Source organism: Micropterus salmoides, unplaced genomic scaffold, assembly GCF_014851395.1.
Source record: "Micropterus salmoides isolate LMB-PRFRI ecotype aquatic unplaced genomic scaffold, ASM1485139v1 Ms_hic_scaffold_9, whole genome shotgun sequence".
Lineage (NCBI taxonomy): Eukaryota > Metazoa > Chordata > Actinopteri > Centrarchiformes > Centrarchidae > Micropterus > Micropterus salmoides.
Window position 1 is genome coordinate 11931347 of NW_024044681.1, and position 27047 is coordinate 11958393.

The following is a 27047-nucleotide window of genomic DNA, read 5'->3' on the forward strand; positions in this document are numbered from 1 at the left end:
AAATGTGGAACAAATGGCAAACCATTTCATGTTCTTTGGGACAGCCCAATTATCCAAGCTTTCTGTATAGGGGGTTTGGAAATTCTTTCATAATGTTACATGTGTAAGGTTGTCAGTATGCCCTAAATTGCTTAACCTTTGGGGACTTTTGGAGACCGAAGTCCTGCAGATAAGATAAACATACTATAGCCAAGTTTTGGAAAGTGGTTAACAAGCCTACACAGTTAGCTTGAGGGTCTATCACACTCTCTTACACTTGAAAAACTTGAATTGATGATTAAGGGAAAATACTCTACCTTTTAGAAGATATGGAGATCTTTTATGGAGTTTCTAGAGGGGGAGAAATATGCAGAAGTTTACCTTGATTATTTGTTGATATCATAATGAATGTACATAATTTTTACTGATTTGCTTATAGGTTATATCAGTTAGGCACATTGATGTGAATGTTCTTAAGTTTGTCTGAATGTTTGTTCGTTCAGGTACTTGTGGAGTTATGTTGAAAATTCAGAAACAAAAAAGAGACTTCCTGGTTAAATAAAATGAGGACAAACCCAATAATACATTTTCCTGTTTTATTTCAAAGTCATGCCACAAGTTGACATTAAATACAAAAAAAAAATTAATAATTTCAGATTGTAGCTATAAAATAACCACAGTGTAACCGAGAACCAAATTCAACGAACACGCATTGAAAAAGAAAAGGAAAGCTCACGTTGAAAAGAGCACACAGTACAGAACATACAGCACAGCTCTCTGAAACCTAGCTATCAGTAAATATACCAGTTTGGAACACAAGGTAAAGTGGATATATAAAATTAACAAGGTTATAAAATACTGATAAAAGTTATAAAGATTGTAGCATCTTCTAGAAGTGTCACCATGCAGTAGGTATTCCAGTCTCCAGTTAATAAACATCAGCAGAAAAATACAAGAAGAATCACAAGCTCATTCCTTGAGTGGACAAGACTCGATCTCCGATAAAAATGTCAGCGACAAGAATGTAGAAGGTTTCCGGTGACCTGGTAAAACAGAGTCAATTTCAATACAGTCTACAAAATGCTGTCATTGAGATAAACATAATACCTGGTGTATTCTTTCTGGAGCTCCATCACCAGTGTCTTGTAACATTAGACACATGCAGCAGTTTCTAAGTTGACGAGGCTATAAGATCAGGCAAGCATACCTCAACTGCGATCATGTCATTGTTCTGTCGAGAAGTGATAAACAGGGAAAAGGCCTCTTAAATAATCAAAATATTTATTTTCACCACTCCAATCCCACATATTTTCACATTTGTCTATCAACCTTATTCCTTGTCCCATGATACCTTGTTAGCGCAATGTGTGGTGTCTTCCCCTTTTCTAGAGAATTTAGGGAAGTAAACGATGTGGGAACATTTTACATGAGATAATGTGATCATACCTATGCCTACTACTAGGGGTGGGTGGAAGGTCAAGCTGAAGAAGTGGCCTTGGATAACAGACGGTAGCATATTCATCAACTTTGTTAAAGACTTCCGATTGTTCATCGCTTCAACAGAGGCTAAGGCAACATTCTGAGTAGCTCTGAGGCTTATGTAGTACTTTGACAGTAATAAAGAAACCTGTCTGTGGACTGTTCCAGTCTGGGTCAGTTGGTGTTGACAGTCGGCAACTGATATCGCGCGAGGGTGACATTCTCTTGTCTCTCTTAAATATACAGCTTTACCTGAATTCCTTCTGTAGGCTATACAGTTTGCCTTGCCCATACCTCTCCATCCAGGATCTCACCAAAACTCCACTCTTTGTAATTTATGTTTTGGTCTTTACAGGGCAAATTGTACTCGTCCATGTTTGTTCTGGTACAAGGACGTGTAACAATAATCTTTTCAGTTTTCAGTTTTCAGTTCAGGCTCAACATCTCTATGCGTGGTTTGTCTAGTCTTTGTAGGTTTTAGCTAATCTTTCGGTTTGTCCCAAGTTTCAGATAAGTCTAAGTTTAACTAAGTTTGTTACTGCTATCCAAGGCCACTTCTACGGATTGTCTAACTTCCCTTGGTAGTAGAATGCATCAGGTCACATTGTCCTGTTTAAAGAAAAAGTTGACAAATTTGGAAATAGGCTTATTTGTCCTCTTGTCGATTAGTTAGATGATTACTTTCATATCTGTCCACCATATATGAAGCCACCACCAGCAGAAAGCAAACTTAGCTCAGCACAAAGACCAGAAACATGGGGAAACGGATCCAAAGGTCATAAAATCCACCTTCTAGCACCTATAAACTAATTAAGATGTTAATTTGTTAAATTCCTATAAAAACAAAGTGTAAAAATGACAAGGGGTAAAATGTGTTCATTAGTAAGCTTCAGAGGTGCTGGTAGTTAAGCTAACAGGCAGACATGGGGGATCAATATTCTCATCTAGCTTTCGACAAGAAAGTGAATTAGCGAATTTCCTAAAATGTCTAACTTTTCTTTTGTGACAGGCTATGTTCCCAGATAATTTATTTCCCCCCAAAAAAGGGGAAGACAAATGTTGCATACCGCTAACTCTCACGGAAGATGGTTCAGTGAAAGGAATAACTGGTCATGCCCATAACTAACGCAAGGTATCAATAAGGGGAATAATTCCCTTGATTCCTCTATAGTATTCTTGCTGATCACTGGAGGTAGTGAGCAAGAACATCTTCCTCTTGAAATAAATGTCTAGAATATACTGTATAATATCCATCATGGATCACCATCAAACATGGACCCATAATAACAACTAATAAGTCGCTGCTACTTTTATATACATACTGTAGGTTACTGAATACAAAATATTAGAAAACTGGATACTTTTTTAATGCATGCAAGTGTGCAACATAAGCCTTCTACTTCACACAGTATGTTTATCAAAGTAGCAACAGCGGATTATGTTTTACAACACCCGGAAAAACAAAAATATATATTCTGTGATTCATAATGGTGCGAGCAGATTTGAAGCGGTTTTGCTACATGCACTGGCATTTTTGGATTCGTACAAAAGTCACCACCTTTGTGAGCAGTTCAGCTTCATTCGAAACCTGCTTTGGCATGGCCGTGCGGAGAAAATATACAGAAAACTGATAAGCTCTATAGCAACTGTCAAAAAACCAGTCAAGGTCCGTACACTCCAACCAAGCCTGGTTAGTCTAGTAGCTGGAGTGTTTGTGTATATGTATGTGTGTGGTGGTTAACAGTGAAAGCCATAACACTTTTGGCAAAGAATCACAATGTGCAACAATTACAATCAGTACCAACAGCAACGCGATGAGGATCACTTCATCACAGGGACAGAAACTAGAAAAAAAGAGACATGTAGTGGAGAACAAAATACGGTACAAAAAAAATCTCAGAGGATAACTTTGTCTGTCTTTGTCCAACAGTTACATAGAAAACATGTTTACAATGTACAGTATGACTTCCATCACCCACAAAGCATCCCTTTTCAATAGACTATTAGTCTTTTTGGCACTGCTGTGGCACATAAGTAGAAGCTTGAAGAGGAACACCTTGATAAGATTTCACATTGAGCTCGACACACTGTTACTCTAAGATTGTGTAAGTGACACAGTGACTCTGAAGACCAAATACTTCCAAAAATCAAAGCTGTCAGGTTGTGTGTATCCAAACAAATATAAAAACGAGCCAAGAAATAACACAACTGATTGGTGCTGAAAACCTGACTGAAAGAACGCTTACATTGTCAAATAACAATAACATGGCACATTCATGAATACAAACTAACTTGTAAGCCTTAACCCCAATATCTACTGGAGGCAGGAGCCGAGCATTTCAGCAGCTGCTCTTCTCTCCACTCTGCCATCTTTAAACATGAAAGATAAGCATGAAAGTGTGAATTAACATAAATTACTATATGTATTAATAACGATGTGAAATTAATAATTAATGATACATTTCTTCTACTATTGTCTTTACCTACATATTGAAGATTAAGAGTCTACAACCTTGCAAGAAGCTCTGAGGCTGTATTTAGACACTGCAGTGCTTTGAACTTAGCTAATTAGCACTAAACACAAATGTCAGTTTTGCAGATAGATATCATGGAGATAAATGGCAGACTAAATTATTCCCACTCATCCTCAGGGGAACATAATTCCGTCTATTAGTTGTTGAGATATTTCAGTCAAGACCAAAGTGGTGGACCAACTTACTGACCGACAGACCTGACAATGCCATGCATAGATGTTATTAAATAGAGCCACAAAGTATGTGTTACTATATTGTTAATACATTTGCTTCAAACGTGTATTCAATAAGATTGTAAAACGCAAAACATGTAGGCAATCTACACTGGGGACGGGGCTGCTAAAGGGCAGACTGCTTGCCAGCGGACATCTGAACTGCAACAGAAATGTGACGGAGGTGTTTCAAGTAAGCATGAAGGGGTTAAGTAGATGTTCATACAACCTCTACTTCTTGTGACATAACAGGTAAACACAGTGTCAATATATTCATTCACACACACTGTTCAATTCAAAGGACTTGGTCTGCCATTTGCAATTAGTAACTTAAGATGTGTTATTAAAGTTTATGAAAATTGTGCTCACAGTTCAATGAATTAGTTCGTAGCTAGCTTACTAGCTGCTACATGGCTAGGTGATTACTGTTCAATATACAGCTCAAGTTCATGTAATAAAAACGTGTCAAACACTGATGTGACAGCTTCTAGCCCATGGAAATATTTTTGCTGCTCTATATAGCTAACTTTCGAATAATTTATTCATGCTTGTGTGCCATTGGTGGCTAATTTACACTGTGCCCTCCTCAGCTATGGCACATCCAACGTCATCATATTTTGTTTCTTGTGATGTCACTTTGTTCAGTATGAAAATTAAACTAAATTGGATTTCCATCACACAAAAACAAAGGAACAGTTTTCAATTAAAAATACCTACTGCATTAAATAAATGTTTGCACTATTCAAACTATATATATAAATATTACTTTAAACACTGACTGAAATTAGACACCGAGTTTGGCATTCATGAATGTACCATGTTTGCAGCAACTTAAGTTAGTTTTGTGTTCGGTCTTCGACAGTCCAATCAGCAAAACAGACTATTGTGATGCAAAATGTCCACATGGTTTGGCGACAGGCTCCCATTTGTTTTTAATACAATTAATTACTTTCAAATGAAGATTCTGTCATTTTATCAAGCCAAATCGGGGTTGTCTCTAAAGTATTCCCATTACATTTGAGTCACAGAGCTGTTTAGAGTAACTTGTCACTGTGTTAAAGTACTTTCCACAACCCTCAAAGACTTGTGTAACTATTTGGATGAGAAAGTATTTGCTGAAAAGTAAACATTTTAACCTGTTTTCCCATTTACAACTATACTTCAGGAAGCTGGAAATTATACATTCCCTTGTCCTTTCAGTATACTATACATCGTAGTATACATCAGTATAGTCAGATTTAAGTGATATTTAAAAATCATTTAAGTTTGGTTCAAGCTGGATTTAGCAGGAACATTAGGCATTTCCAGCACCATGTTTGTTTGGATTAGGAAGCAGAGTTGCAACTGGGAAACAGGTTAAAAATTATTTCACAAGTGAGCCTTTTTTCGCTGTTGTTGGTAATAATGGAAATACTTCCATCTTATTTCAACAACAATGTTGAATAGACTTCTGGGACCAATTCATGAATAAGTTCTTTCAGATTTTGTTAGAGGCTGCAGCCTTTATATTGTTGTTTTTTCATCCAGATGGTTAGAAGATTCTTTGAGGATTCTGTAAATTCCTTCAGAAACAGCAAGTTTTGTTTATATATATATATTTTTAGAAAATCAATATAATCATATATTCAAACGGTCAATTTCACCAAATCCAAGTCACAACCTTCACCTTTGGCACCAATAACAATACATTAACCCCGTATTTCACCCTCAAGGTAAAAATTAATATCTGATTTTGAACATATTCACAGTATTGATCTGGGGTCGAGTGGTGGGATCAGAGTCACACCTGGAAGCTCTGTATAATAGTTGGCCAGTACGAGGCTTCACTGGTGCAGTTAGGAGTTCAGTGCCTTGCACAAGGGCACTTCAACAGTACTCAGTGAGGGAGGGAGGAGGCCTTCTTTCTTTTCTCACCTGCTCTGTAAATACAAACCAGCAGCACATGCTCACATGTCTAACCTTACACTACAGTTTCTAACACCGTCTTACTGCAAGCTAAGATGACATTTTCCAAATTCAGTTGTGTTACACAACACTCATTTTCTGTCCCTCCATCAGACTGAAAACAATATAAAAGAGCACAGAGAAGATAAATAGCACCTAAATAGAAGTCCACAACTGCTGCTAATGTTCACCAATGCTAGAGGCATTATGAATGCATTACTGTATTACAAGACATAACTGTTTCAAACCTGTTATGATCAGACTGACATGAGGTGCATTAGTGTAGACATGCTGACTGCATTTCCAAGACATTTGAGATAGAAAGAATAAATATATATAGTAACAATTGAACAGTACAATACAAGGCCATGAACATATTGGAAAATAACCCATGCAAGACACATTTGTAAAGATGCTGTACACAAAAGAGTGTGATCAATTAAATGCTATATGTGACAGTTCAAGTAATGGAAAAAGGCGCTGAAAAATCAGGAAAATGGACTTGATAGTCTGATTGAGAGATTAGTCCAATAACGGTCTTACATTCAAAGGAAATGTCTTGATAATGACAATAACGTTTTTAAATTTTTACATGGGAAAGAAAGACTCAATAAAACTTGGAATGAAAAGTCTCTTGAAAAAACAAAAACAAAAAGCCTAGATGCTGAAAGGTCAAATTAGATGGCCACACACAATCTATGCAAGAAGTTCTGAAGTTAATCAGAGATAGATTTAATTGTACCAGTATTGGTTCAATATACAAAAGCCATCTGAAATCCTTCTAAAATCAGTGAACAGTTCATCCTATCCCATGTTGTTTTCCTGCTGTGTACGCAAAGCCAGGACCAAAGCGATGGCACAGGTTGTTTGGTAGGATGTCTCTTCTGCTCTCCCTCTTCTTTCTTTCATCCTTAAGGGTCTTTTTCCCGCTTTAAAATGAATTAAAGTGCAAGGTGTGTATTCCCCTAAAGGGCTTTTTCCCTTTCAGTTCACACCTTTCCACAGAAATAGTTATCTTCCAGGTACAACGTGGATTAACAGATAAACATTCATCCCAAGCACTCCCATTCAAAGCAAGGCTGGATCTAGCAGGACACGCGCACACACACACACACACACACACACACACACAATCTCTCTCACATACACTCATGCCTGTTCTGTGCCAACAGCAGAAGCACAGCTGCTGTCTCTCGAGATCACGTGGCATGAGTCTTTGGCCCAAGCCAACAGACTCAAGTCCGAGGAAGCGTCAGGCAGTGGTGTTGCCATTAAAGAGATGATGTGGCACAGGGGGTGGTGGTTTGTAGCTAGGCTGGGCCAGGCCAGGGTGGTCTGAAAGGGACTAAGAGAGCGGAGGGTCTGGCTCATCTTTGGTCCCATAAAGCACTTAATTATGTCAGGGTGAATCTTTGCACTCCGCTGGACTGGGGGATCAAAGAGGAAGGGTAGCACTATAAAAAGCACCGGCTGCTAAGCTACGACTGGAGACATGTGCAGCACAGGCAAAGAGTTCAATTTTTTAAGCCATGCAGTTTTGAGATCGTCCATAGCAACCGGTAGAAAGCGTCTCGGGGAGTCTGAAATGACACTAGTGATGGAAGACGGGAGGCAAGATTTCACACACGAGCGCGCTCACAGGACAACACAGAAAAGCTCTCAGTAGAGGGGGAGAATAGCTGCTGTTTGCTTTCGTTTGTCTAGTCCACAGTAAAAAGTGACAGACAGTGCTGCATGTTCCCCAAAGCACCGGCAAACTGGTGAAGACTTGAGGTGTCTGGGTGAGCGGACTTGGTGGGACGACTATTTATGTTAACATATAGGAGATAAAGTCTGAAACTATGACAAAAGTGGAGAGTAATGTTGAATTTAAGGAGCTGAAATGGATGCTGCGCTTACACTGAAGACAGCTGATGGCAAAGATAGAGAGTATTTAACATAACTCCTCCCACTCCTCAAGGTGGAGAGACAGACTCAACCTTAAGGCAATGCATAGCCCTTGGAAACATTGGCACATGCATGGAGAGTGCAGACATATGTATTGTACGTGCATGTGTGAGTGTGTGTGTATGTGATGGAATATAACAATATGCAGAAAGAAAATAAGAAGTTTGTAGATTAGAGTCAAACTGATTCGATAAAACTTTAAAATCTGTGAAACTGTAGCTCAGTTGTTGATGGGGATTCTGGCTGCCAAACCTGCCATGAAACCAACTTTACGAACAAATTCCTGAAGCAAACACTGGCAGGAATGTGTTCAAGGATATTAAATACAAACCACAATATCGTCTGGATACCTTCTATCCAGAAATATCGGTTTAGGTATTCAAAAAGTAATGTAACCGAGCTGAAATGCTGATGCAAAGAAAATAGGGGAACATTAAGATACAGACACACAGAGCGTAAGCAGCAGAAAAAAAGACACAGTGAGCTCCTGCAATGGTTAGAGGAAGAAAGGTGAACATGAACGGTGGGCACAATTTAGCGCCACATTACATGTTGATCATCATGACTATTAACGATCGCATCAGATGTTGGTGAGCACGATCGAGGTGACGAGGCGGACAGTGACCGTGCCCGGAAGGTCGTTGTCCTGGCGGCTGCCCTTGTCACGGAGGTGAAGCGTGTGCTGCTCCTGCCGCTCGTTGGGGTCGCTGTACAGGATCACCTGACCCAGGAAGGTGTCTACGATCATGTTCTTGTTGTAGATCTGTTCGCCGCTCGTGGGAGGAAGGCAGAGATCCGAAAGCGAAAGGGGAAGCAGGAAAAGAGAGGAGAGAAAAGACAAAAGGCAATAAGCAGTCGCCAAAGAGAAAACCACAGGAGAAAACACACAAGGGACAGAAGGAAGTGACACCAGAGAAGCACAGAGAGGAAGAATGAAGGATAAGAAGTGCTGATGTACAGACATTTCTGTGTAAAGCAATAAATAAAAATGAATAAACCTAAAGATTTAAATTATATTTCAATTTATAGAAAATATAAAATTTAAATACAGAAAATCTAAAAATGTATGAGTGCAGAACAATAACAAGTTGGTGAAAATAAAAACAAAAAAAGGAAAGAAGTGATAAGGAGTACAGGATAGGCTGACATTTTCAGCAGCTCAGGTATCGGCGATACGTCACCATTCCGCATTAAATGCAGTTTTCTGTTCATTTACAGCTGATAACATACATAAAGCTACTCTGCATCTCAAATAAAAGCATTTTCATGTGTAGGCAGTGGTAGGTCTTTACTGTGAAAGTGTTGTCAGTACTACAGTGTTAACAAAATTCTTTTGTTGTTGTCTTTTTGTTGAGAGGTTGTTTCAAAACATTGCATGGACAGAATCCATTTTATTTCATGATGAGGAATGCCTGATAAGAGAACAGCTCAGGTCAGATTTGGTCCAGGGAAAGAAGACAGAGCCCCGTGTAGGTTAAGTAGTGTAGAAGAGTGAAGAGATGTAGGGAAGTCTTTTCACTGGGTGGTCACATAGGACTGTGAGTGCAGGATCAACTCTGGTCATCATTTATCACAGCAGCTCAGTTTGTAAGGTCTGTATCTGTTCACAACACCTGACATCCTACAGGACAAACTGAGTGTGTTACATCAGTTCTTGGGGATGTATGAGGTTAATGCATTGTAATGACACAATTTAATAAACCTTCTAAACATTAGAAATTACATTTTCATAAGACACAATTGACAGAGTTACAGCCTCATGTTGGTTTACACAGATCTTATCAGTTCAACACAGAGAGGTTTTTTTTTCACAGATTTTACATTTTGGTAAAAAAAGTTGACGAACTAGTACCCGTATCAGTCAATAGTTTGGGTATCTGTATCAGTATCAGGGTAGAAAAAGTTACATTGGCACACCCCTATTACGGGCCCAGCTTTTCTACAGAACAGTAGATGCACACTTCTGCCTCCTTTCATGGACATACAAATGATGCAATTTCACAGGTCTGACTGAGTAAATGCAACATCATATTACCAACAATAATTCCCTAACAAGTACACTGGCTTACACATATTGCCTGATATTAAGCCTGTAATTGATTGGTCGTGGACGTTCAGCAAAAATCATTAGCAGCGCCACCTCATGTGATGTAGTCACACACACACACACACACACACACACACACACACAGATGATGAAGGGAAATTGGATGGAAAAGGTAGGTGAGAAATGTGGTGTTAGGGTTTAGGATCTTAGAAAAAAATAAAGAGTACAGCTGTGTATGAAAATGAGTGTTGCAACATACTAGGACAAAGACAGCCTATAGTTTTAGAAGGCCCTTCCACAGCAGGAACTTAACCTGCATTTTGACCGGAGGAGCTAAGGACTAAATTTAGCGATCTAACGATAGTTCCAGGTGCAAAAAAAGGGCTTTATGGGTGAAGCTCGTTTGTGAATGTTCAAACACAGCAACTACAACTTGTGTACGGCTTCACTCACAAAATAAGGTACTACAAAGTGCTTTTAATATTAGTAATCATTAAAAACAAAGTTGGGGCAGAGTGAGATAAACACAAACAGTTTACTGATTTACTGACTGTTTCATTGCCTTTGTAAAGCATAAATAAATAACGCAGCGGATAGTTCACTTTGGAGAGAGGCATTCTGGATTTTTCTGAGGTTTTTACCTCTGCAGTGTCTCCTTTTCATTCATTCATCACATTCCACTGACATTTCAGAGTGAAGCAACAGTAAATACACAACAATAACAACAGGGTGACAGGATGTGTTGTCATTTCTTTGTATTGCATCACAAACGCCACTGTCATTCTTTTTTTTTTAATCTATTGTGCATCTAATTTGTCTTCATGGTTCTTCAGATGTGGTGAAAACTCAAAACAGGAATATAGCAAAGGGACTGTTCTTTCCTAGTTTAGTTCCTGAGTTAAATTCCTCTGGTTGCATAGTTCAATTAATGTTTTGATCAAACAGGGCTATGAGACCTCTCCCTCGCCTTCCTCTCTGATGCCCGCCCCTGTAGCCTCACTGAAGCACGATAAACACGGAAAAATACATAAACACTAACTCTACCAGCAACAACTTCGAGAGTGACACTTTTGAGAAAAACACTGTGTAAAGTCCACACCCCACACCGCCACCAGGTAGCAGGACAGGCTTAGGGGAATCCAGAAGGAAGCTCTGACTGTGTCTTGCATGAGGAACTCTCTCAACAGTAGTTTACCGCACCTTGAGAGAGTGTGTATCCTGGTATACAGATGATCATTATGAGTGTTTGTTTAACTTGTACCCGTTACTGTTCCGTTGCCATTATCAAACACACCCCAAACTCTGGTCACCCAGTCCTCAAGTACCAGGGGGATTAAAGGGTTGGATCACCCAAATAATGAACATACTGTTCTTTGTTCTTTTTATTTCAAAAACCTAAACAAATTAACGATCTGCATGGCTAGCCACTACTAGAGGTAATAATGAAATGATTTATTTATTAGAAATTTGGGTGAACCGACCCTTTATAGGGAATGGTTGAGAAGTGTTTTAGGTCAAGTAGAGATTATCGCCTTCAACGAAACGTCACCAAGATAGCTTATGGCAGTCCCGTCTCCATTAAGAAAGCTGTGAAGTTGGATATTCCATGGCTATCAGTTTATTTTACTAATAGCGTTTTAACCTCTTGCAACATCTGTTGGTTTGGCAACAGCAGCTCAATAAAAGATGCTTGTAGAAATTGTAATCACTGTCCCAGATGACCGGTCCTGTGATGCCTGACAGATACCATTCACAGGGCCTGAGCTGCTAAATTTTGGTTGCAGCCATCATGAACGTGTACTTCAGCCAGTTCTCAGTGTAAAGTCCCAAAGTGGGGTGGCTGCAGAGAGTGACAGCTCACCTCGATGTTGATGCCCTCCTTGGGTTTCTTGCGGTAGAACAGGCCTTTGATGTCAAAGTTTGGGCACCGTGTGTCCTTAAAAACTGGTGATCGAACCCTCTCTCCTTCACAGGTGATGATCACGTAGGGATCTACAGCTGAAGAAGAATAAAGATCTTTAAATAAGTAGATCATGTTGATGACAGACACTGTGATTACTATTCATCTGGTTTGTTTACGCATGTCTACATCAGATTATATGTGATGATTAGGTGAAGAGTGTATTTCCAAACCATTGCACTGTATAATTCTTTTCAATTAATCTCCAGGTCATAATTTCAAAAATGCTCTGGCACACCATAAAGTCTCCCGCACACTGTCCATCACTGTCTACTTTATTAACAATGTTTCAGTCCATGCATTTGTAAACGTTCTGCTCTTGTTTACAACCAGAGGTGCTCGTTACAGGGTTTATTTGATATGAGAACAGATCACTGACCTTCATTTGTATGGATGCCAGTGAGGCGCTGATGGCGCTCTCTGATCAGTTTTTTCCCCCCAGAGCTGTGTTTGTATATAAATACTATGGGATACTGGTGCTGTTCGTCTACATTCATTTCAAGGATGTAAGTCTGAGGACTGAAATGTTGTTAAAAAAGGGAGAATAGACTGCAGGAGATTTTTTTTTTTCCAATCTAATTTTGAAACCAATTTCCTCACCTGTATCAATGTTCATCAATTTTATTTTGAAGGCAAATTCTGCTCACCAGTGGTGAAAATTAACTCCGTACATTTACTCAAGTACTTAAATCTCTACTGCACTGCATTTCTGAGGAGCATTGTACTTTTTACTTCACTACATCTACTGCATCTGACAACTGTAGTTACTAGCTACTTTGAAAATTAAGATTTTACATAAAAACACATAATTAAAGATTAAAACAGTCTCTGGTTGGTGCCCCTTTTCAGATGTCTATAAGTTGTAATGAGTTTCAGCCAAGAAACATTTCCCCTCTAAAACTTCTCAGATAACTTCTCTTAAATAAATATCTGGGGTCCACAGAGGTAAAATGATCAAGATTAAAAAAATGTCTCCAAAAAATTAAAGCAGATTTATGTAGCAGAACACTTATACAAGTATTTGATTAATTTTTGTACTTGTACTTTTAATTAGGTAAAGGATCAAAGTACCTCTTTCACCACAGCTGTTCTTTTAGCAAAGGAATCTCAATATTAAAGCCACTATGTAGATTTTAACGTTTCTGACTTTGGCGCCATCCGGTGGACACTGTGGCAGTCACCCCAAGGATCCTTAACCAAGTGTTAAACGTTTCGCGTTGAGAATAAAGGGTGTACGCATATGTTCTGTGCAGACATCCGCAAGTCTCCTATTTTTTGTGACCACGAGGACCTGTCCACTGCGAGGACCTGTCCACTGCGAGGACCTGTCCACTGCGAGGACCTGTCCACTGCGAGGACCTGTCCACTGCACTACCAGGGCACCAACCAATCTACTGCGCATGTGTGGCACGAGTCCGCCGAGCTGACTCCAGAAAGAAGTAAAACAGAAGTAGCTCTGAAGTATATTCTAGGCATTATTGGACCCGGGGATACAGAATGAAAAGGCTGACAGCACCGGATTAATAACAATTTATTTTTATTAAGACTAATAATTTCAAAGATACTATAGTCACATACAAATCTACACATACTGGCTTTAAGTTACAGGTTTGTGCACACAATCTAAGAGCTTTAAAGGGGTAAGGACTGTACACTGCAGGCTAGAACTAAATAACTATAGTTTCAGCAGATGGTGCTGTGGTACCTCGTGCTTTGCTCAGACGTCTTTTCTTATTGGCATTGAGGCAGTGAAGCTCTGTGGGTGTTTACAGGAGTTTTCAGTGCTTGATATTAGAGGAACATGATCATCAACATGCAAATACAATGCACATAACTCAAATCATGCAAAGCTAAAGCTCTTATCCACTGCGTGTAGTGGTCCTACCTCCATTGGAGTCCTGTCCCTGCAGACCCTCAGCACTCAGTACATGGACCTGAGTAACCAGTTGAGGGTAGCCACACATCCCTGTCCAACATGTCTGAGGAGGCTCGTCCAGAGTCAACTCTCTGGGAAAGAGTGTATGTGATTGTTACTAAAGCCAACAGGAATATAATTAATTAATTAATTTTCTTCTTTACATTATCACTCATATCAATATGCAGTAACACAAACTTAAGACAATTCCATGTCCTGAGAGCTGAAATAAGAGCAAAACCTGAAACTTTGCAAAACACTCTTCTGGGAAATAAAGTTAAACAACTAGCAAATAGTGGGAGTTGTGCAATGGCTACGCATTTAAAGGACAGATTCACAATTCATTCCAAGTCTGCCGTAAAACAAGGTGATTCCACTTGTCACAAGTTGTGTCTGTCTTAGTAGTAAATGCTGTGAAAATGGACATGTTAGCATTGTGACTTACTGAAATGCAACCTACAAGTCTATCCATTTTATAGAACTAACTTAGTGGTAAAACATTGACTAGTACAGTTGGAGAGTCCACTGTGGTGAGTCAGCTTTAATAACTGACCAGTTATTCTGTTTCTATCCAGACAATAAAATAATATAATACTCAAAGCAAGTCCCCAGGATACCAGGAGGTGCTTACCTTCAGTTCCATATAGTGTACACACAGCCGGTATACCTACAGTATGTAGTATACTTCAGTCTTAGGTTATGAGCTGAGAACATCTGATTTATGTAAAGCTCTAAATGGAGATCTGCTATTCAGGAAATTCAAAAATGTTACACTATGTGTTCAGAGGTAAGATATCAGATTTACTTGCAGTCTGAAGGCACATCAGTGAAGACACGGAGCAGGAATTCACCCTGCTGCCCGGGGTCAAAGGTTGTGGGAATGATGACGTAACGGCCCTCCATCAGCTCCTTCCTGAGGAAGACGCAGCGCGAGTTGATGTAGATGGAGCCCGCTACTTTTTGCTGGGCTGAGTGCATACGGTACTTTCTATTTAGCTCCACCTGCAGGATGAAAGGACATTATAGCAGAAATGTGTCTGCCTGAGGTATTAGTTTATGAACTGTTTAAGTGTTGTGGAGGCTTCTTGGTATCTGCGCATGTGTGTGTTTCTACCCGGTGAATATCAAAGCCTATGGCGAGGTTTTCCCCTTTGCCCTCTTTGGGTGTAGCTCTCTTTTCTTTTTGCTGTAAGCAGATCAGCACTTCGTCCTCCACCTTCTTCACATCAAACACGTACTGGAAAGAGACAGGGGGGGACACCGTATCACACTCCAACAATGGTCACACACTCCTCTATTACACACATGTACACAAACACTACCTCGACCCACCTGAGGGTTCTGCAGGAAGGTGGCCTTGTGATTGATGCAGCCTCCGGACCGGTTGCGAAGGGGGTCCTGACGGTGCACCCAGGAGCCCCTCATCACCTCCTCCTCCCAGGTTTTGTGGATGCTCAGGTAGGAGGTGTTGATGAGGCGGCACATGATCAGGTCAGTGAAGTACTGGCAGAAGTCATCGAATGTCATCCTGCAGGAGGGCAGGAAAAGGAGAGGAGAGAAGAGACAGGAGAGAGTGGATACCAACTAGAGGGAAAAGCTTGAAAGAAGAAGACCTTAAACGGGTACAAAAATAGAGGAAATGAGATCAGAAACAAAGAAAAGTGTTATATGATAAAGGGAGACTAGGATTTCTGGTGCTGACATGGAGATGAAATGTTGACTGATATTGGCCTTTGAAAAACAACAGCATCGTTTATTTGACAGTGTTTCCCCACATGATTGCATCTATGTTAGTCTAGAAATGCCTCTTTAAAGAAATAGTTAGACATTCTTTGAAAATATGCTTATTCACTTCACTATTGCTGTTAAAGGATAAGATCGACATCACTGACTCTCCCCTTTGTTCATTACACATGATGCTACAGCCAGCAGCCATTTAGTTTAGCACAAAGACTAGAGGCAGAGGGAAACAGCTAGCATGGCTCTGTCTACCACCATCTCTAACGTTTACTAATTAACGTGTTAAGGAAGCTACTTGCCCAAGGCTCACAGCCACAAATTAAAGCTATTACACTTGTTTTTGTATGGATTAAACAAACCAGATATAACATTTTAATTAGTGAACCTCAGAGGTGCTAGTAGAAGGACTTTGTCAGGGCCAGGCTAAATGTTTCCCCATGTTTACAGTCTTTGTGCTAAGGTAACAGGCTGCTGGCAGAAGCCTAATATTTATTGGACAGATAATGGTATTGATATTCTCATCAAACTCTCAGTAACCAAGCAAAATCAGTCCAAAATGTTGAACTTTTCCTTTAATAGGACATCTACTGATGGTAACACTATTGATATGTCACTTCTAAAAGAAGTGTAGACTTGTGTTCTTGAGACATTTACTTAAATATGTAATAAATCCTTTCAAACAGGTGTTTTTCCTAATAATATAAAAACACAGCTAAGGTGGTTCCAAACTATAAAAATGGTGACAAACATCATGTATCAAATTATAGACCTGTGTCTTTGCTACCTCAATTTTCTAAAATAGTTAAAATTATTTGTGAATAGACTGGATGACCTTATTGAGAAATATGACTTATTGAGAGACCATCAATATGGCTTTAGAAGAAAATCGATCGACATTATTAGCAGTGATTGAATTTGTGGAAAATTTACGTACAAGTTTAAAGCGTTTGATACAATTGATCACTGCTACTGCAGTAATTGGAACACTATGGTATAAGAGGTGTCACACAACATTGGCTAAAAAGTTATTTGTATAATAGGGTTCAATATGTAAAAATAAATAATACAAAATCACATATTAGAAGAGTAACCTGTGGTGTTCCACAAGGTTCGGTATTGGGACCGAAGTTATTTATACTCTATATAAATGATATTTGTATAGTATCTAATAAGATGAAATGTGTTTCATCTGCGTTTGCAGATTACATAAATTAATTTTATTCAGGAGATGACATGAAAGAATTATTAAAAAACAGTAAATAGGGAAATGATGATTTAAAAAAATGGTTTGATATTAAAAAGTTGTCACTTAATGAAAATAAAACAAAATTTATGGTGTTTGGTGGTGTCAGGGCCAATTGTGAAATAAAATTGATTTTAAATCGAGCTGAAATTGTATTTAAGAGTGTTTGAGAGTGAATGAGTATTTTAAACTAATTTATTTGGGAGTGATTATAGATCATAAACTTTGCTGGAAGCCACACATAATACTTCAAACAGAAATTATCTAAATCTATGGCTATTATTTACAAAACAAGGGAACTGTTGAATGAGAAATGTTTGCATTTATTGTACTGTTAACTTATAATACCATATATGTCATATTGTGTTGAGGTGTGGGGAAATACATATAAAACAAATAATAATACTATATAATTAAATAATTAAACTACAAAAAAGAGCTATTAGAATAATAAATTAAGCAGGTTTCTGTGAATCTACTAAGCAATTATTTATAGACTCTGTAGACATTGTGTATTCAAAAACATTGGAAATACTTTGAGTTTAAAATAGAAGCCTTCTTGTTTGTATTCAAAAACTTTTTAAATTAAGAAAAGGAAAGCATAACTTAAGAGGATTGTGTATATTTGAAACATGTAAAGTGAGAACTAATATAAAATACAGATGTGTTTCAGTTTTGGGAGTGAAATTATGAAATGGTGTAGCTCTCTATGGAGTTTCAAAAAAGCCTTAAAATGCAAAATAATTAAGGATTAAAATTTAGATATTAATCTAAATGTAAGCATGTATAAGACTTTTGCAAATATTCACACAAATTGTCATTCTTTGTACATTACAATGTAAACCAAAATAAACCAGTCAGTCATTCATTCATTAGCATAATCAGCCCAAAATGTTGAAATCAGTTCAGATCAGGGGTTCCCATTCACAACCAGGCCAGCATTAAACAATTCATAATTAGTTTTTACAATGCCAGACGAGGCAACAACAAAATTGTTATTTATGGTTCTCACCAGAACTCGCCGTCATCCTGCACGGTGACACCAAGCTTTTCTCTCTCACTCTTGCTCACCTTGTTCCACTCCTCTGAACTGCAGTGGGAAAAGACAATGAGACCAAACACAAGACAGAAAACAGAAGAACAGCTTCAATCTGACATGCTAAAAGAAAAAAAAGCTATTGCCTGATTTAATGTTAAAAATGATCATTGCCTGTTGTGAAAATGTTAAAATTGACCAGAGGGTAAAATTATATTTTACTTTGATGGCTTTTACCCACATTTAAAATTAGGCCTAAAACACTGTACATTCTCAAACCCACAGTAAAGCCTTAACTACAGAGAGAACCAGGCTTTTATTTGAAACAGGCTTACTTTAGAAGCAAACCTTAATTTCTTATTTCCCCTGTTTTATGTTTTCTGATCTGCACATGTTTTAATTTTTGTTTCATGCAAACTCAACACTTCCTCCATGTTCACCTGTTGTCTTGATAAATTCATTATTCTGCGTCATTCGGTTGCAACCATTACTGGAGCACTTCCAAAGCAGCTTAGCATCACATTGTTACATCCACCATTTTGTCGGATCTGTGATAAAACAGACTAACTGACTTACACTCACCTAAAGGATTATTAGGAACACCATACTAATACTGTGTTTGACCCCCTTTTGCCTTCAGAACTGCCTTAATTCTACGTGGCATTGATTCAACAAGGTGCTGAAAGCATTCTTTAGAAATGTTGGCCCATATTGATAGGATAGCATCTTGCAGTTGAGGGCACGAAGCTCCCGTTCCACCACATCCCAAAGATGCTCTATTGGGTTGAGATCTGGTGACTGTGGGGGCCATTTTAGTACAGTGAACTCATTGTCATGTCCTGCCATTATCCTGCTGGAAGTAGCCATCAGAGGATGGGTACATGGTGGCCATAAAGGGATGGACTTGGTCAGAAACAATGCTCAGGTAGGCCGTGGCATTTAAACGATGCCCAATTGGCACTAAGGGGCCTAAATTGTGCCAAGAAAACATCCCCCACACCATTACACCACCACCAGCAGCCTGCACAGTGGTAACAAGGCATGATGGATCCATGTTCTCATTCTGTTTAGGCCAAATTCTGACTCTACCATCTGAATGTCTCAACAGAAATCGAGACTCATCAGACCAGGCAACATTTTTCCAGTCTTCAACTGTCCAATTTTGGTGAGCTCTTGCAAATTGTAGCCTCTTTTTCCTATTTGTAGTGGAGATGAGTGGTACCCGGTGGGGTCTTCTGCTGTTGTAGCCCATCCGCCTCAAGGTTGTGCGTGTTGTGGCTTCACAAATGCTTTGCTGCATACCTCGGTTGTAACGAGTGGTTATTTCAGTCAAAGTTGCTCTTCTATCAGCTTGAATCAGTCGGCCCATTCTTCTCTGACCTCTAGTATCAACAAGGCATTTTCGCCCACAGGACTGCCGCATACTGGATGTTTTTCCCTTTTCACACCATTCTTTGTAAACCCTAGAAATGGTTGTGCGTGAAAATCCCAGTAACTGAGCAGATTGTGAAATACTCAGACCGGCCCGTCTGGCACCAACAACCATGCCACGCTCAAAATTGCTTAAATCACCTTTCTTTCCCGTTCTGACATTCAGTTTGGAGTTCAGGAGATTGTCTTGACCAGGACCACACCCCTAAATGCATTGAAGCCACTGCCATGTGATTGGTTCATTAGATAATTGCATTAGTGAGAAATTGAACAGGTGTTCCTAATAATCCTTTAGGTGAGTGTATTTATCCCCAAATGCTGTTGAAGCATTATCTGTAGGTATTGATGATGATGAGATGATGGGAGCACGCGCAGCATGTTGTAGCTCTATCACCCAGTCTCTTTACGCTTGCAGCTGCTTTTATCTAGATCAAACAGACATAATGTGAAAATAAAAATCACTTTAAGTCCGTGGTGATAGCAAAGTGATTGGCTTCTTTAACGTTTCTTTTAGCAGAATAATCACAATTGTGGCCAAATAAGTGGGTAACTAGGCCTGACATTTACGTAATTATAGGCAATAATAGAAGCCTGTTGTTGCCGACAGATTATGTGTTTGGTAGGCCCATGTCTAATAATCTTGTTAACATTAACACCGATCAACACAATAATTAACATGACTTACTGCTGAGTTATATATAAAATAAAAACATGATCTCTTTTGCAATTATCCTTATGACTCTACATTATTTAACTTGCTGTGTACCAACCAATCCAGTCCTTTTTACCTCTTAAAAAACTTTTAAATGGCCAAAAGAACACATAAAATGCAGTATTCTACTTGCCAGAAAGTGATTGCAGCATCTACTTACTGACTGAAAGGGAGTTTCTGCCTCAAAATGACTTGATTTCATTCAGAAGAGCTATATTTGACAGATTATAAAACCAAAATCGTCCCCCTTTTTTATTTCATATACAATAACCTTAGATTTTTTAATGACATACTGAACATCAAACCAAACATGTCCCCGGTTTTCATTTCAGAAATCTGGTCACCTTACACTGTACTAGCTTTCTGGAGCTAATGCTAATGCAAGTAACTGTTAAATTACTGTTGAGATAGTTAACAGTTGTGTAGCTATTTCACTCTTTTCACTTTTACTATTTTGGACTGTCTGTTTACCAGATACTTTGTTCCTGGAATGACTCACAATGTTTCTACTTTGACAGCTAGCTAAGCGAAGCTTCTGTAAATCCGGTTTCTTTGTTGATATACTCAATTTTTATAATACCTTTTGCCTAATGTGAATTCTAATCATCAAATTTGTTGTCCACTAGTGTTTTAACGGTCGTCTCCAGTAAAAACGTCAAAAGGCAATCTACTGCCTTCAACCTTTATTAGAAGTGTGTTTAGCCGGATGTATAGCTGTGCACCTACAGACCTTTGGTGAGGACATCGGGTTCAGTGAAGGTAGCTTAACAGCATTTCTTAAAAACGGACAACCAGCAAATGAAAAGCATCAGGAAATAATTAGTAAAAAAAAACAAAACAATATTTCTACCAAAAACAGAAACTCAGACAGACAGACAGCAACAGATTCATGATTATGACATGATTCTGTTGTTGTACTGATAGGATTAGTGCTGTGGAAATGTACATTATACTGAGACATTATTTGAAAACTTCTATACAGTTTTATCAAGCATGAAAGTTTTGGGACATCTAATTGGGGGCATTTTTGTTCATCAACGAACAAATAAATAATTTAAAACATTTTTCATGATTTGTAGGATATAATATGTATTAATAGTAGCGGAGCTGTGAATCTTTTAGTAATAACTGTGAATTTAAATTCTCAGAAACTGTATCAAGGTCAGATATATAAATGATGTATGTGTCTATCCCTCATGAGCACCATTATGTTAAAGAGTCAGTTTAAAAAACAACTCTGTATGTGTATTTGTAAGTGTGAATCATATGTAAACATATCCGTGCTGTATTCACTTCTAAGGGGAAACACAGGCATTTACTGGATGCATTATCTCTGTGTTTATGTCTCACTGTTTATGAATCACTGACAAACGTCCACATCTCACAGTAACAGGTTTCATCAAACCATAAATACATTATTCAGTGAGAGCAACTCTTTCTTAACATATTTCTCTCTTTTTGCCTTATCAATAATTCAGACTCCATTATGATCCAACTTTACCGCCTCCCTATTTGTTTCACATAGTCTGGTAGCTAAGAATCCAAAGGCAGAGAGATGTCGAGGGAGCAACCTTATCGCAGCCTGACACTGCCGGTTCCCATAAGAACAGGCTAGTAAGAGTAATGCAGAAGGTTTCTCTTGGGAGAAATAACAGCTTTGTCCACCTGTTTGAATGACCACTTGTGCAAACCAGACATTTTGATTCACCTAGACATTTGAATTGAAAGGTTAGTCATGTCCATATAGGCCCACCTGTTTTGGGAGGGAGAATTATATCTGAGCTGCAATGCACCGTTTGATATTGTTCTCTAAAAATAAGCAACAGTCCAACAAGGCGGAAATAAATCATTCATCTTTGCTCTGTGGCCCTTTAGCTTGATTGCATCTCTATTTTTCATTGTCTACATGACATTTCCTGTTGAACAGCTTTCTTCTTATCTACGTTGCGGGCATTAATATGCGTTGGTCTTTGTTCAGTCGTTTGTTGTTTACTCATTCATCAAATACAACCTCTTCGAAATTTTGAGAGTCCAAGGGGACCAGTGCGCTTTGTCATTTTGAAACATTAAATGACTGAAATTGGTTAAATTGATACAGGTCACAACAAGGTCACATATAAAAGGACAAATACATTGTTTGTGTTGTTCTGGCAATGGTCCACGTCTGACTCACCTAGATCACTGAGCAAAATCAGCACAGATGGATGAAGACAGCTCAATGAGACAAGGTAAGATTTGATGAGCTGCGATAGCCCAACCACACCTGTAGATGGCAGTGTTGTGGTTACCTGTCGCTCCAGGGGCCGCTCCACTCCTTCTCTCCCCAGGGGTTCCTCATGCGGATCATGTGCAGCTTCTCCGATTTAAAGAAGGCCAGCAGTCCGTGACCTAGTCGCACTTTCCGTACATCTGTCACAGCGTAGGCATGGCCTTTGACCAGGCCACAGTCCAGCCGAGCCTCCATGTCTTCCAACGTGGTCGCCTGCAAGACAACAAACCCGGGAGGTTTAGGGGTTCAAAACAGATGCGTTAGTGGATCTTTAGAAATATGTAAAAGAGGGAGGCTTGTACAGTTCCCTGGGAAATTAAGAACAGCTAAGTGTTTGGTTTGAGTGGTCAGAAGACTAAGGTGCGTAAGTATAGCCTGTTTACCATAATAGTCACACTATTGCAGCTCTGCTTTTGTCAGGATCCAGCCAGGATGTTAAGGTAGTTCACCAAGTAGCCCAGTGAGTAGTCACTACGTCACCAAATCCCTAGGACCAAATATTTTGCTGCAATTTATGGATGGTATTTGCAGTGCCACTCTCTAGTGTTACTTCTGCCTTCATGAAATTGTTATGGCTGAGAGCTTTTTAAGCTTTCTGGCAATTGTGTTCAGATGTTCGTGATGATAGGAAGGGGCAAGGATCCGAGGAGATAAAATCTTTGTATAATTTATATATTATGTATAAATCTCAGAGCCGCAGAGTCGGGTCACTTCTGACGGTTTGTCAGTGCGAGCTAGTCGTTTTAATGCTCTTTGTAATTATTTGAATAATGGTAATAATGATTTGTAAAATGTTAGCATTGCTTTATTACCAAATGTAACTTAAAATCTTTTTGATAAGAGAGGATATTGCAGACCGGTCAAACAGTTTTTGTGGCTGCATCAGAAAGCAAATTTGAAGGAGGTTTTCTTGTTGCCTGGGAAATCACACGTTTTCAGTAAGTGTATGTGATTGAGCAAATAACAGTGATGAGACACTTTCAAATTTAAGCAATGCGCCATTTGTGAATCAAGAGTTTGGAGGGTAAGAGGAAAAGAGGAGAGAGTCATTAAGCTGCGTTATCAGAAAATTGGTTCTTAAATCCAATAATTACATGTTCAGTGAAGTTGGCTTTTTTTGACACATTACACTGCAAGTTTCATACAGTTTTTTTTTTATAGAGAGTGAAGAAGACAACGCTTGCAATTTGAAGGCTAATACCTGTAACACACAGGCTTTATGTTAAAGGCTGCGGCCAATATATTTCGTGCAGTTTTGGAAAAAATGTAAGTTATATAACAGTCAATGTTTTATTATGAACATATAATAGGATGGATCCCAGGAAGAGTAGCCACTGCTTATGCTGGTGCTAATGGAGATCCTACTAAAGAAAAACGTTTCCATCAAAGAAAAGAAAAGAAAACAATTTGTAATGCTGAAAAATTGAATGGGCAAAAATCACATATCAGCCAGGAAATTTGCAATTTGTGTATCTCTAGCTATCTGCGTTCCTAGCCCCATGTTACCTTGTATGAATTGTGGAAGCGACTTGCACTGTCTGTGAAGTTGTGTCATCCCTTTTCTCAGAGATGTGTGGGAAATAAAGTATGTGCTTAATCCAAATTGACCCAGAATCCAAAAGTTGGATTGATCTAAACTGAAGAGACACAGTAGATTACAGAGCCACCATGCCTTTCTCTCCTGTTAATTCCCACCTGTTTTTCCTTTAGTCTGTCCAAGAAAGATGAAAATGAAATGGGAGTATTAGTAGAACAGCCTCTGGTCTCCCAGAGGATAGGTGTTGAATTCATGCATCCACAGAATAACAATTGATGATTGAGAAATATATGTTAAAGTAAAGAGAACAACAGATAAGGTGGAAAATGCATTTTGCATGGTATTGGTTATGTTCCCTGAGCTCTCATTACTCATGTAGTTGAATAATAGGCCCTCCGGTGTAAAAACTCATGCATATAAACAGGTATATAATTTAATATTTGAACTGCACCTGACTCTGAATCACAATAAGGGATTGTGAATTAGTTTTTGCTGGAGCAGGACGTCGGGAAATAAGATTGGCATAAGACAGAAGAACTAAGGCTATACAGGGAATTTCATTAAACAGTGTATGCTTGTTTCCTTAACAAGTAGACATGAGTTCACAAAAAGCAGAGAGCAAGGAAACACTCTTCAGGATTTCTTTTCCTTAAATCCTGAGGCACTATTCATTAAGCTCAGTGTAAAACATCAGCTGTGACAGGGTTTTATATCCCCGTTTTGTTTTTTAAATCACAGCAGAAAATATTCTAATTATTAAAGGGCTCTGGGGCACGAGGGGTAAACTTTGGTAGATTTGATAATTTTTAGCTATCGACATGTGATGTTGAAATGTTAAAATGTTACGCAGGTGGATTGGTATAAAACTGGGAACAGACATTCATGTTCCTCTCAGTATCAATTGTAATAACTTTGCTGATCCCCTGACTTTTTAATGTAGCGCCATAATGAGGTAAATTTGTCTAATACTTTACTTTAATATTAAATACCAGCAAACATTATCTCTAATAAACATCAACATGTTAGCATTGTCATTGTAAGCATGTTCGCATGATGACATTAGCATTTAGCTCAACTGTGCTTAAAAAGAGCCTCTCAAAGACTTTGCTGTGACTGACGTTTCGTCCATGTGTTTGTTGCATACGTGTGGCTGAGCTCATCTTTAGACAAGTAATGAATAAAACCGGGCAAATACCTGGAAAAAATCTAAACACTGCCCAAGTCTTACACAACTATAGAACGTCTGCTTGTATTTAATGATGAAGATAGCTCCTCAGGTGTTCAGTGTTCAAGGTTTTTAAGTGCCACCCACATCTTTATGTTCAAAGAGTGAATAAAACACATTTTCTAAGAAAAGAAAACTAAAATGAATCTTAACAGTCAAGGTTAGGGAAGGGTTTCTCAGGGAAGGGCTGCAGTATCTGAGCTTGCCATGCACCTCTTAGCTTACCCTAATGGAGCAGCTGATAAGACCGTCTCTGTTGTGGACTTTGAGGACTCTTTCAAACAGCTGGTTACGGGCCACCTCGTCTGTTGCCATCTGACCCTCCAGCAGGTCCACGGGCTCTGAAACACCACCTGTGAAATCCACTAGTGCGTCTGCCGTGTTTCCCCCATCCAAAGCCTCATAGCAGCCATAAACCCTGCAGGCAGAGGAGGAGAGTCGGGTTATGTTTAATCATAATCATTCATTTATCCAAATGAATGCTATACATGTCAGAGGTCGCACGCCTGTGTGTCTTGCGCAGGGACATATTGGTGCATCACAGTGGACTTCACACCAAAGGCATGTGTCTTATTCACTGCTCCATCACCACCACATGTTTACCTGCACCAATTAATTGATCAGAAAATTAATCAACAATAATTGTGATTTTATTGCTTAAATAATTTTAGCAGTTTAACAAGCACATTGGACATTTTTAGCTATTTTCTGATATTTCATAGACAAAATGATGAATTAACTATCAAGAAAATAATCTGCAGATTAATGGCTAATAAAAATTGTTAGTTGCAGCCCTAATGTTTATGCATATCATCATTAAGTCATCTTTTGTCTGAATGCTGAAAACGAAGGTCTATTCGCTGCATTATGAGTTTGTATGTTGACTTTGTTAAAGCATGAGACCACTGGATTTAGAAGGGTTATCAATAGTGTTTTACTACTTATAGAGGCAGACGTTTAAAGGATTTTAGGATATCTGTGTTTCTTTTCCAAAACTGGATTTGTATATTTGTACTAACTTGGCGTAGGCCTTCTCCACCAGGGCACTCCAGAACTCGTTGCTGTCATTTGAGTGGCAGTAAACGAGCTGGTTGTCCACCGTCGGTAGCCGGTCGTCAATAACCACGTCCACCCACTCTCCAAAGCGCCAGAAGCGGAAGTGGAAAATCCCCGCATACGAGTCTGCCTTCTCTGTATCCCACTCCTGCTCCTTCCAGTCGGGAATGACCTGGAGGAGGAGGGTGGCAGGGGAGGAAGAGGATGGAGGAAAAAGAGCAGAGGGTATGTAAGCCAAACAAACAGACGGTGGTCCATGGAGCACAAATAATGTTAAGGTGGACTGGGCTGCCAGAGTGAGACAGTGTACCCTCATGTCTGCTGATGCATTAAGGATTAGGGGACAAATTTATCACCTTGGCTCTCTCAGTCATAAATCCAACTGTAATAGGACATGGGTGAGAGGTAATAACTATTGGACTGCATTGTGTGTGTGTGTGTGTGTGTGTGTGTGTGTGTTTTGCTGTGGTCCAGTGAGGCCCCAACTACCCAGTCTCCATTTTGTGAACCGTAGTTATTATTTTGGTGAAAAATAAAAATAAGCAAAATACATAGCAGTACAGATGAGTCAAACAGAGACACAATAGATGGCTGAAATAATTATATTTACCTTTACATAAATAACTCACTAAGACTACTTTCAAATTGTTGACTCAAAGAATGTGTTTAGAGTTTGTACTCTACTCTTTCCCTCGTGGGGTAGAAAATGTATAAAAAACCTGTTCTCTAAAGAAAGCATCAACGTCTGATAGCTTAGCTAGTTTAACTGAATACCACAAAG

At 39.0% G+C, this 27047-nt stretch overlaps 1 protein-coding gene across 3 annotated transcripts in view; it reads right to left on the reverse strand.

Annotated features, from left to right (window-relative positions):
* Positions 1 to 561: 561 nt before the first annotated feature.
* Positions 562 to 27047, reverse strand: part of capn5b (calpain 5b) — a 64765-nt gene continuing 38279 nt past the window's right edge. The window contains exons 4-14 of one of the 3 annotated variants that reach the window (XM_038707912.1): positions 26230 to 26438; positions 25436 to 25628; positions 22468 to 22661; positions 18013 to 18090; positions 15350 to 15545; positions 15132 to 15254; positions 14823 to 15019; positions 13988 to 14109; positions 13826 to 13858; positions 12004 to 12158; positions 562 to 8858 (exon numbers count right to left, since the gene is read on the reverse strand). In XM_038707912.1, the coding sequence (XP_038563840.1) occupies positions 8676 to 8858; positions 12004 to 12158; positions 13826 to 13858; positions 13988 to 14109; positions 14823 to 15019; positions 15132 to 15254; positions 15350 to 15545; positions 18013 to 18090; positions 22468 to 22661; positions 25436 to 25628; positions 26230 to 26438 (1683 nt within the window). In that variant the 3' untranslated portion in view covers positions 562 to 8675. The remainder of the gene's footprint in view (positions 8859 to 12003; positions 12159 to 13825; positions 13859 to 13987; positions 14110 to 14822; positions 15020 to 15131; positions 15255 to 15349; positions 15546 to 18012; positions 18091 to 22467; positions 22662 to 25435; positions 25629 to 26229; positions 26439 to 27047) is intronic. The other 2 variants (XM_038707910.1, XM_038707911.1) reach the window with 2 other exon arrangements.